General features: G+C 38.5%; 2 protein-coding genes and 1 pseudogene across 2 annotated transcripts; all 3 read left to right on the forward strand.

The window, feature by feature from the left end:
* LOC148698462 (uncharacterized) lies at nt 1–3,334 on the forward strand. The gene is made up of 5 exons (XM_088678181.1): nt 1–380; nt 550–1,974; nt 2,063–2,459; nt 2,564–2,771; nt 2,976–3,334. Exons 1-5 carry the CDS (start codon nt 1–3, stop codon nt 3,332–3,334), a joined length of 2,769 nt encoding a protein of 922 aa, XP_088534307.1.
* Nucleotides 3,335–6,144: 2,810 nt separating this feature from the next.
* Nucleotides 6,145–11,329, forward strand: LOC137724775 (uncharacterized). Its single transcript, XM_088678186.1, has 6 exons — nt 6,145–6,449; nt 6,664–6,902; nt 7,027–7,245; nt 7,360–7,458; nt 7,545–7,625; nt 11,180–11,329. Exons 1-6 carry the CDS (start codon nt 6,176–6,178, stop codon nt 11,327–11,329), a joined length of 1,062 nt encoding a protein of 353 aa, XP_088534312.1. The 5' UTR covers nt 6,145–6,175.
* A 387-nt stretch (nt 11,330–11,716) lies between these two features.
* LOC148698463 (uncharacterized) lies at nt 11,717–12,391 on the forward strand (annotated as a pseudogene).

The following is a 12,391-nucleotide window of genomic DNA, read 5'->3' on the forward strand; positions in this document are numbered from 1 at the left end:
ATGACACGAGTGAAGACTGTTGAATGTAATGTGGATCCTAATGAACAAGTTATGGATATTCTAAATGATGTTTATCCATATGCTACAACCAACACCAATCAGGAAGGGGGAGATGACGGTCGTCCAACCATGGATAGTGAGGCATTCAAAAACTATGAAAAACTATTGAAAAATGCCAAGCAAGAATTATATCCGGGGTGTGAAAACTTTTCGATGCTCACAGCAATTGTGGAGTTGATGCATGGCAAGATCAAGTTTCGTTTGTCAAACAAGTGTTTCGATTACTTTTTAGGAGTTATCAAGAGGATGCTTCCAAAGGACAATTGTTTACCTGAAGATCATAAAAGTGCCCAAAAAGTGTTGAAGGGTCTTGGATTGGGGTATGAAAAAAATTCATGCATGTGTAAATAATTGTATATTGCTCTATAAGGAGAACACACAGTTGGATAAATGCCCTGTATGCAATGTGCCAAGGTTTAAAATGACATCACAAAATAGAAAGACCAAGATTCCACAAAAAGTAATGCGTTATCTTCCATTGAAGCCTAGGTTGCAACGACTGTACATGTCGATGCACACCGCTACCGATATGAGATGGCATAAAGAAGGAAGAGTAAATGACGATGTTATAAGGCATCTTGTAGATGGAGAAGCATGGAAAGAATTCGATCGAATGTACCCTGATTTTGCAGCTGACCCGCGAAACGTCAGATTGGGACTTGCCACCGACGGATTTAATCCGTTTGGGGTTCTAAACCAAATCCACAGCACTTGGCCGGTCGTCGTGTTTCCTTATAATCTGCCGCCTTGGAAGTGCATGAAGAAAGAATACATAATGTTGACTCTATTAATTACTGAAGATCCAGGAAAGTCCATTGATGTTTATTTGCGGCCGTTGGTAGATGAGCTAAAAGATTTATGGGAAAACGGTGTTCGTACATATGATAAGTATACTGGGCAAATGTTCACCATGAGAGCAGCAGTGATGTGGACAGTAAACGATTTTCCCGCGTATGCAATGGTTTCTGGGTGGATGACTAAGGGTTATTTGGCATGTCCAATATGCAAGGAGAACGTAACATCGTCTTGGCATGCGAGAAAAGTTTGTTATCTTGGTCATCGTAGATCGCTCCCTTGGGACAACGAGTGGCGTCAGAACGATAAAGCCTTCCACGGCACAAAAGAGACTCGACCAAGATCAAGAGAATGGTCTGGAGATGAGATTTTGGATCAATTAAACCGTTTGGAATTTGGTCATTTTGGCAAAGGGGTCAGTAAGCCCAGACCAACTACACATCTGAACTGGACACACAAGAGTATGTTATTTGAGCTCCCATACTGGTCAAAGGTAAAATTGAGACACAACCTTGATGTTATGCATATTGAGAAAAATGTGTTTGATACTTTGGTCGGGACAATTCTAGACATTGAAGGAAAAACGAAAGTCACGGTCGAAGCTCGCCTTGATTTGGAACGAATGGGCATTAGGCCATCCTTGTGGATGAAGAAAGTTGGTGGTACATTGAAGAAAGGCCATCCTTTTTTTACAGTTAATCCGAATGGGAAGAAAGAGTTTTTCAACTTTATTTCTTCTGTAAAGTTTCCAGATGGGTATGCTTCCAATATCTCGCGTTACGTGAACGTGAGAGGGTGTAAATTTTCAAACATGAAGAGTCATGATTGTCATGTGATACTCCAACGCCTTCTACCAGTTGGTATTCGACACTTATTGCCTCTTGATGTGGTGAAACCAATCGTGTTGTTGTCTACATTTTTTTCACAATTGACTGCAAGGTGTTTGCGGAAGTCGGATGTTAAACAATTGCAGGACGACATTGTGAACGTCTTATGCAAGTTCGAACAGATATTTCCTCCAGCTTTCTTTACAAGTATGATTCACGTGATGATTCACTTGCCAGATGAGGCATTGCTTGCTGGACCAGTCAATTGCCGATGGATGTATCCAATAGAAAGGTACTTAATTAAGCATATATATATATATAACAGATTAATGATCAACGAACGCTTTGAATAATTTGTAGCATACCTTTTATTTGTGTAGATATCTTGGTGAGTTGAAAAAGTGTGTCCGAAATAGGGCAAAGCCTGAAGGATCACTTGTGGAGGCATGGGTCGCATATGAGTCACTTACTTTTTGTGCAATGTATCTTCAAGATGTTGAGACAGCTTTCAATCGTCCTCAACGCAATAATGACGGTGGTGTCAGAAAAGAGAAACTATATGTTTTTGCCCAAATTGAGCGACCATTCGGCGAGCCTGTAAAAGGCGAATCGTTTACCAAAAAAGACATGGAGGTAGCACATTGGTTCATACTCAACAATTGTGATGAGGTTTTGTCATACCTTGAAGAGCATGAACGGTTGATGAAGCGGGAACATCCTTCACATTTATACGCCAAGAAGCACCGTGAATTGTTTCCTTCGTGGTTTCACGAACATGTAAGTTGTATGTGTTTTGAATTCAGCATATTTTCCAACTTGTTCATGCCCGTCTTCAAATTTGGTTACACTAACAAGTTAACTTTTTGTATATGTTATATTAGATGAACAAATTGAAGGAATTGAATTCACCTTCTTACGATGAAGAATTATATAACTTGGCAAGAGGACCGCTTCATGTTGAATTGTTCTCAGGTTGTCATGTCAACGGGATCAAGTTCTTGGGGGCAACACGTGATGACAAGTCGTCTACTCAAAATAGTGGTGTCTACGTCCTGGGTGCGGGCGACAGTGAAGACATTGATTTTTATGGTAAACTAACTAGTGTGGTACAATTGCTTTACAAAGACAGGTGTCAAGTGATACTGTTTAAGTGTCTTTGGTTTGATACAAACCCACATAACCGAACGAGTGTTAAGCGAGACCATGGTTTACTATCAATAAACACTACCAGACGTTGGTACGATGAAAACCCATACATTTTGGCAACTATGGTGAAAAAAATATTCTTTCTAGACGACCCTAAAGCCGGCAATGGTTGGAAAGTTGTTCAGAAGATTGATCGAAGAGGGCTATATGATATTCCGGAACTAAATCAAGATGACAACGACGACAACATCGCTGACCAACAGTTATCATCTTTGATAAAAATTGGTGAAGAAACACTCCGAGATACTAATGTTGTCCAAGAACCGTTTGAAGTAGCTGGAGTTCCCGAATTCGAAATACCAATAGAGTCAATTTCAATTGACCTTGGTGATCTGCCACGATACAATGCACCAGAAGAGGCAAATGAAGATGAGGATGAATGGAAATCCGAAAATGATAGTAGTGAGGATAGCGAGAGTTATTATTGTAGTTCAGATGAGGATTAATATAAACTTGTAAACCTCTTTCCTCTCGGTTTTTCTTTCCGTAGACCTCTTTTCAGACCTCTTATCCTCTTCCTCTTCCTCTTATCCTATTCCTCTCGGTTTTGCTTAAATTGCAGACTTTCGGTTTTGCTTAAATTACAGACTTTCCTCTCGGTTTTGCTTAAATTGCAGACTTTCCTCTTGCTCAAATTGCAAATCAAATTGCAGGAGTAAAGTCCTGCGTCTCCTCTATCTCTTCCCTCTTGCTCATCTTTCCTCTTCGCAACCTTGATCCCCAAATCTTTAACCCAGACTTGTCTTCCCTCTCTCTTTCCCATAGACTTCTCTCTTCCTTCTCGTTCTAAACGACGGGTAGCCACACGAATCTCGAAGCCGACGGGAATCAAGTCCCAAAATCAAGGTAAGGGTTTGTGATTTGCGATGGGTTTTTGTTATTTAGGGATTAGGGTGAAATTGCAGTTCATTGTAGGGTTTCACTACGATTAGGGTTTGTGATTTTGCTGCACGCGCACTCGATTGTTGATGGGTTAGGATTGAATTTGTATGTTGGGTCGATTGTTGTTGACTTTTACTTCAAGCTTTCCCGGGTTGAGTTAGCACAGAAGGTGTTTGATGGATTGCCCGAGAAGGACACGGTTTTGTGGAATACGATGATATCTGGGTTGGTGAGGAATTGTTATTACGCTGATTCGATACGAGTTTTTGGAGATATGGTTGTGGGTGGGATGGGTTTTGATTCGACGACATTAGCAGCCGTGCTTCCTGCAGTGGCAGAGTTGCAGGAGTATGGTCGTTGTTGTGCTTTTTGTTCTCTTTTTTGTTCTGCTTTTTGTCTTTGTATTTGTTTTACTTTTGAGCTTCTATTTTTCACTGCAACTATGATGTTGTTAGTCTGTCGTGTGTGATGTTATTTCGTTTTGAGCATCGAATTTTAATTGCTTTTTTTTTTTTTTTTTTTTTTTTTTTTTTGTGCTTTTGTGTTCAGCATTTCACAGGTTCTCTCTTGAGGATTTGCACTTGGAGTTCTTACTGTCTTTGTTAGGTAACGGGTTTTTAGACTTTTTACTTTTTATGGAGTTATTTGAGTGCTATGTTTAGTTGTTTTAATTATTTCAGATCATATGTTTCGGTGTTCAGTTGGATGTATTTATTTATTTATTTTTGCTGGTTGGTTTTGCCTCTGTTTAGAAACTATGCTATGGTGATAGTGTGTTTTGTTCTTTCAATTAGTTTTTACGTTATTTTTGTGTAGATTGGTCTGGTTTTCATGTTAAACTTGCAATTTTTATTTCATTGAAATGCAAATGTTCCCGTTTGTTATTGCTCTTGATCTTTCACTTTTTTTTCAAATTAGTTGATTTGGTGTTCTTATATGGTATACATATTTGGGTTTAGATATGTAATTGTATACAATGGGTGTACCTTCATGAAAATATGGCTATTTTTATTGTCGTGGTGGAAGATTTTGGCAACTACGAAAATAGCAATTGGAAGATTGGTATGGATATTAGTCTTTAAGTCTCTAATGACACCACTCATTCCATTTTTTGTTTGTCACTAAATAATCACACATTCATGCGTAAACTAACTAAATGGGAAAATGTTGTAGACTGTTGCTTTTGCTAAATTGGGCCTAAAGAGACATTTTCGTAGCTTTTGGAGTAGCCTTCGAGTGTTTATGTCCGATTATTCATGACCAAGGGATAGGCCTGCACTCGATTCCAGTTGTTACTTAGTTGTTTTAGGCTTTTTCCACTTGCCCCAAAATAAAAAATAAAAAAAAATCCCTGATTGTATATAAACATCAACACATGTTTGTCATGAAGAATTTGATTTTTGTACTTAAACATATACCAGCTGAACCAAAATTTTGTTGTCCTACTCAAAATGGCATTTCATTTGTGTGGTTAATAATGTTTGATATTTTTTCTTTTTGTTTTTGGGGAGGGATGGGGGTGGGGTTTTAATTGATAATCAAGTTTAACGATGATCACAACTTTGACAGAGTGATAAATCATTATTGTTCTTTCATGTTAGATGGAATTCAAGTCGTTTATTCAATAATCGCTGGCCAGGAAAAATTTGCCAAAGTAATGAAATATTTAGAATTGACTAACTTTAGAATTGACTAACTTTAGATAATTGGCATTTTTATTTCTAAGTTGTGATATGTGAAGTAGAATTGACTAACTTTAGATAATTGGCATTTTAATTTGTAAGTTGACTAAGTTGTGATATGTGATATGTGATGTGTGATATGTGAAGTTTTTAGAATTGACTAACTTTAGATAATTGGCATTTTAATTTGTAAGTTGACTAAGTTGTGATATGTGATATGTGATGTGTGATATGTGAAGTTTTTAGAATTGACTAACTTTACATAATTGACTAACTTTAGAATTGACTAACTTTAGAATTGACTAAGTTGTGATGTGTGATATGTGAAGTAGAATTGACTAACTTTAGATAATTGGCATTTTAATTTCAAAGTTGTAGCAGTGTAGTGTGTGTTTCAGTTTCGGCATGTGAAACTTTTCGTTCCATTGTTATGACATTGGTTTAATTAGACCTTTGCCCAATTTCTTTTTGTTATGTATTTCTCATCAAGAACTTGGTGGTTGAACCTTGAAATCCTATATTCCATTAAGCAAATATTATAAAAGCTGAAAAGGTATTCTTTCAGCATTTTGTGTGGCATGCTTTTAAGCCTTTTACCTTCTTTTTAGCGAGAAAAGATTTATGCTTTCGCCTTTTGTTTTCTATTCTTTTGTTAAATTTCTTACTGATAAGTTTTTCTGTCAAATGATGTTGAGTTGAATGTTTTCTTCAAAAAGTGTATAGATGTCGAAGTTGATCACTCGTCGTAGGAGTGTGACCAATGCGCCTCCCGCATTATCAGCATTAATTGCTCCATCCGTGAGTGCTCCATTGATTGGGGAGCCTACACCCCTTACTGAGGCTACTGCTACGGCATCCCAGGTGCCTGTATCATCGACGTCATCAGTGTCGGTTCAGTCGCTCAGTGCACGGCGGCCTCACCGGCACCGCCGCGATTTGGAGCCTTCTGTTCACACTTCCTCATCATCCAGAGTTGAGGATGGGGGCTCCCAGCCAGGTAGTTTTATTTTCCTAATTCTCACTACGTTGTATTTTATTTTCATTTTAAAACTATTATTTTTATGATTGTGAAAATTTGTTGCGGGTTGTGAATTACTGTTATTTTACTTTTTTAAGGTTTTGGGAAATGATATACTATTAGGGGAGGTTTTGCAAAATTTTCTATACAAATTTAAGCTTAGGATTTTCACCATTTAAGTTTTTTTGGATAGCTAAAAAAAAAACCAGGGGGCCTAATCGAATGCTGAAGACGGCACAGAATGTACGTCTGTCTGCCTCCTGGATCAAGATTGCATATGACTCGCGACATCGTGGAGCGGCTACCTCACAGCAACATAGCATCGTCGCTACTAGCTGTGGTTGTGTTATTCGGAATTGTTGTCCTATGCAGTGGGAGACTTGGGCAGAAATTCCTCAGGAGATGAAGATACTGGTGCGAGACAAGTTGTCGGTTAGTATATTAATTTTTGGCCTTTTATCATTTTTTTTAATTATGTTTACAAATATTATAAACCAAAGTATATTATCTTAATATTATTAAATTTCTTACTATTATTTTGTTGTTTTATTTGTAGGTCAATTTTGATTTTAAGGACATATCCCCTGAGGTCATCACCTACTTAGACGAGACCTTCGCAAATCGGTACAAAAATTGGAAGAGCGATCTTCATGCGCATTTTAAGAAATTTAATGCTCCAGAGGTTGCTCGCCTAGAGGGTTGCCCATCCGAGTTGGAGGACCGGCCAGAGGATTGGGAATGGCTTTGCAACCATTTTACGAACCCAAAATTTGTGGTATGTACTTAATATTTTAATAATAATTCATTAAAGTTTTAGTTATTTTTTAAAGCTTTTTAAAATAATTTCTTTCAAATAGTCGCACTAACATGTATATTGTGTGTTTAACAGAAGAAATCTGTTGCTGGCAAGATAGCTCGGGAGTCTAAGACACTTCTCCACCATTCTGGTTCGAAGCCCTTTTCGTATAGGCTTGAGACACGACGTCAGGTAAAAGTATATTAATTTTGAAATTTTATACAATTTATTTTTTATTATTGATTAATAAAATTTTCCTAATGTTTTTTTTTTTTTAGGAGGGTTCTAAGTTCCCAGAGATCAACGTGTTCAAGGACGTTTACGTTCGACCTGGCAATGAGATCGCTGAGCAGCTTCATGTAAGTAGATGTAATTGTTATTATTCTTATATTTATGAATTTGGCAATTTGATGCGAAATATATAAGCACACAAATTAAAACCCTCTTTTGACAATTGTAGTATATGTATAAGTAGGGATCGTTATAAACCGAGGATTAGGAGGGATTGCTAAATCACTTGAAAACTGACTCAAAAACGTAAAACAAAGGTTAAAACACTAAACTAGACTCAAAGAATGCAAAACAAAACACTAAAACACTAAAACAAACCAAAAGACTCAAAACAGCAACAAAACACTCAAAACTGCCTTAAAAACACAATCTGGGCAGTTTTGAACACCTAACACTAATTTGGACGAATTTGGGTTATAACTTGAATCAAAACACTTAGAAACACAAACTAAGACACTTTCTAACTAAATTGAAACACTAAAGTAAAGGGGGATTTAGTTTTGACAAAATTAAAACAAAGAAAACAGATTGTAATGAAAACAGATTGTAAAAACGAATTTGATGAAAATATGGATGGAATGCTAGTTAGAAGGTTCTTCTCTACACATGTCACACTTGCATACAAGATGATTTTTAGTTGGTCTTTCGATGAATCATGAAACTCAACACCCCGAGTTAATTAGGTTCGCTTAAATTAACCTTCAAGTTCTCCTTAAGTTAATGAATTGGATGGGAAAGCGCATACAACAATTCAAAACATTCTCCAAAAGTCCTTTACGTGAAAAGCACAATAAAGATACAATCAAAGATCATTAAGCAACATGAAAACTATAAGTGTTGACGAGGCATTCGTTACTATGATGAGCATGAAACTAGTGCCAAGAATTCATTTAACGCGATCGTTTATAAGCGACCTCCACTACTTGTGAATATAAGTTTGTAACTATTAGGTGAAACTCCCTTATATTCTAGCATCATATTCATGCATGAAAACTAAGTGTGCACTCTCAATAAACATACACGAATAAGTTATCAATCAAGCAGTTAAACAAATTGAATCCACAACTCATGAAATTCCAACTGAAGGTAATCAATTTATATTGCAAGCATATATATGGTTTTGAATCACCCCCTAGCTAACTAGGGGTTTAGCCTCTCATGTTCACAGAAAGAGAAACAAAATTGAAATTAAACATAGAGAACAAAAGATTGATTACACCTAGAACGCCCAACGATTCCACTTTGAATTTCTGCATGTTCAAGCTCCTCTTTTTTCTTCTCCTTGCTGCGGCACAGAGGTCTTAGGGTGATTTTGGATGTGATTTTGGTTTAGGAAGGGATTTAGGATGATAAAGGGTTGCGGCAGAGAGGTGGAAGGTGGCTGCAATGGTGTGTAAGTGTATGGAGGTGTAGAATGGTGGCTGGAATGGATGGAAGGTTGCGGATTGAAGGTGCAAGAATGATGGTGGCTACGGCAATGTATGGAATGATGAAAGAATGATCCTAGGGTGCGGCTTAAGTCCAAGTATTAAAAGGGTTTTCAGAAATTAAAACCCTAACTTATTTTGGTTAACTAAAATTAAGTCAAAGGCTTCTAGAATTAGGAAATCAAATCAGAAACTAAAAGGAAATTGGCTAAAATATGCGGCTAGGGTTTTATTTGAAAGGGGAATGTGTTTAAGTGCAGAAAATAGGAAATAAGGACCCCCCCTTGCACGGCAAGGGAAAAGGAAAGGTTAAGAGGTGCAGCTTAATGCTTTAGGAAAGGTGAAGTGTCCTAAAACTGAAGGGAAAAGGGGTCCCTTGCACGGCAAGGGATGGGGAGAATTGTTCTTCTAGGAATCCTCATGTGAGTAGGAATCCATCTTCAATTAGGAATTCATATTTCTTCAAGTCTTCAACTCATTCATTCCTCTTTTGCTCCAAAAGACTCCAATTTGCATCTTCTTGCACACTTTGGCTTTATAATCTGAAAACACACAAAAGTGACTTTAAACACTAAAATAACTAAAGAAACACAACATAAATGCAAGAGAACAAGCCAATTAAGTCGCATAAATATGCTCCTATCACCTTCACTTGCCTTCTCTGTCCTGTAAGTAGATGTGGCATCTTCTCTTGGAAGTACTTTTCCTTCATCCAGAAGTGGTATCTTTGGTTGGTGTTGATACACAAGGTAATGTATCATTTTCATTTGAAGCTTACTTGTAGTTTCAGGTTTGGTCAAGTGTGATACAAACCATATAATAGGAGTCCCCCAAGTCTCTAAGCGAGGAGATCTACTGAAGGAGGTGACAGACAAGGTAAGCAATCAAGGTTCCAAGCAATCAGTCTCAGATCGGTAGGTTGATCTTGGGTTCCGGCTGATTATACTCATTCTCCCTGTCTCTCATTCAGCAATAAGGATAAAGAGAAGAAACAAGAAGAAGATATGATATGAGCTACTCTTGTTTTTGGAGAAGACGGACGAATCGGCACGTGCTTTGTCGTACTTGACTTTCCACAGGTGTATTCTTGAACTGGGCTAAAGGGTTTTCTGGTTTCCTCCAAAGGAGCGAGTCGACTCTAGAATTCGAGGGTTAAAACAAGTCCGTCAGACCTGGACTATGCTCAATCCTGATGATATGAGATATTTTTGCTGTTTGACAAAGTAGTAGATGTGGTATGGTGAAGCTTTGTTCTTTGACAACGGCGCTAGCAAAAGGCTGTTGAGGTTTCTCGATCTCTTCAATTAGAGCAATGATGCCGAGCTTGGATTTGACTTAGGCTCTTCCGTCTGGATTATGCGGTTCCACAAGAAAAGGCATTATGTTGTAGTGATCTGTTCTAGCTCGCCATTGAACCTTCTGCTTCAATCTTTTGTATAGCAGAAATGGTGCGCAACCTTTGCATTTAAATGGTCCTTCAGAGCACTATTTCTCAGTGACTCATCCATGCTTGGCAGCTTTAGTGTAAAGAGCCAATATCGTACCAACTGTTCTGAGGTATTTGTCGAAGGAATTCATGACCTTGACAACAGTTGAGGATGAGTACTCGAGAGCAATGCTAGGCAAGCGACCAGGCAAAGGTTCTGGGCAATCAGTTCTAGATCGGAAGTTTGATTTCAGGTTCCAACTGATTGCATTCTTTCTCCTTGTTCTGCAGGTAAGAGTAAGGGCAAAGGAAAAGACAGGGAAAAAGAATGATATGGGATACTCTTGCTTTCAACCCTGATGATATGAGATATTCTTGCTCTGATATGGCTGGTTGGCATGGGTATTATCGAAGGAAAAGAAAACGGAGTATTTCAAGAGGCTAGATTGGGAGTGCCATTTCGGATGTGGGGAAGGGTTGAGCATTTTTTTTTGCTTGGCAGGTCTGCTGGCTGTGAAGGATGAAGGTCGACATATATAGGAATTGTCCCAACAGCGAGTGGTAATGCTGTTCCTTTACCCTTCTCGGTCAAAGCAATGTAGTGCTCGCTGCAAGGTTCACGTGTTTTAACTTTGTCAGAGCACCTTGAAAAAGTGGTATGTGGTATCTGAAAAGCTGATGTTGCGTGTGAGAATTGTGGACAAATTTTATCCAATGAAATCCGACTTCTCGAAGTTCAGGGAGCGGTGCCTCTTCGATTTCTGAGCAGGAAATCTTGTTGGGGATATGGTTCTCGAGATTCGGAGAGCGGTGCCTCTTCGATTTCTGGGCAAGCAATCTTGTTGGGAGTGTTTTCTCAGATGTGAAGAAAGGTTGGGCATTTTTGCAAGTCTGCTTTACCATGAAGCACAGAGGTTGACACACATAAGGATTTTCCAATAATCAAGCAGTGGTGCTATTCCTTTATCCTTGTGGGTAATAGTAGGGTAACTGAGCCTTCCACATTTACCTGTCTTAACTTTGTCAGAGTTGGCAAAGTTGTCCTTGGTATCCGAGGAACTGATGTCGCATGTGGAGATTGCTAATAAATTTTAACCCAAGAAATCCGGTTCTTGAAATTTGGAGAGTGGTGTCTCTTCGATTTTTGAATAAGCAGCCCTATTGAAGATCTGGCTTTTTCTTTTATAGGAGCACCAATTAAGTTCAAGGAGTCCGTTCTAAAAGTTATTGCTTGTAGAAAATTTTCCCTTATTTTCATACTTCTGAGACTTACTGTACTTCATTTTTTTCTTCATCTTTTTTGAGAATGTCTGGCCCCTCCGATTATCGTTTGGACTTGAATGTTGTAGAAAAGGTAGCTATATCTCCTCAAGATAACATATGGCGTCCATCCTTCTTATCTCCTACTGGTCCTCTTACTATTAGGGATTCTATGATGAAGAATGATATGACCGCTGCGGTGCTGGTCAAGAATCTTCTTACTCCCAAAGACAACAGACTACTTTCCAAACGATCCGATGAGTTGGCTGTTAAGGATTCTCTGGCTTTCAGTGTTCAATGTGCAGGTTCTGTGTCTAATATGGCCCAACGCCTATTTGCTCGAACCTGCCAAGTTGAATCGTTGGCGGCTGAAGTGATAAGTCTCAAACAGAAGATCAGAGGGCTTAAGCACGAGAATAGACAGTTGCACATGCTCGCACATAGCTATGCTACAACCATGAAGAGAAAGCTTGACCAGTTACAGGAATCCGAAGGTCAGATTTTAAATGATCATCAGAGGTTTGTGAGTTTATTCGAAAGGCATTTGTTGCCTTCGTCCTCTGGGGATATACCACATACTGAAGCTCCAAATTATCAACCTCTAATGCCTCTTCTTTCTGGGGTTCTACCCAGTACTGAGGCTCCAAATAATCACCCTCTGGTGCCTCCTATTTCTGAGACTTTGCCGAGTGTTGAGACTTCTCCTGAGTAGCCTTTGTGA

This window comes from Pyrus communis, chromosome 2 (assembly GCF_041283825.1).
Source record: "Pyrus communis isolate YQ-2024b chromosome 2, ASM4128382v1, whole genome shotgun sequence".
In the NCBI taxonomy this organism is placed as follows: Eukaryota; Viridiplantae; Streptophyta; class Magnoliopsida; order Rosales; family Rosaceae; genus Pyrus; species Pyrus communis.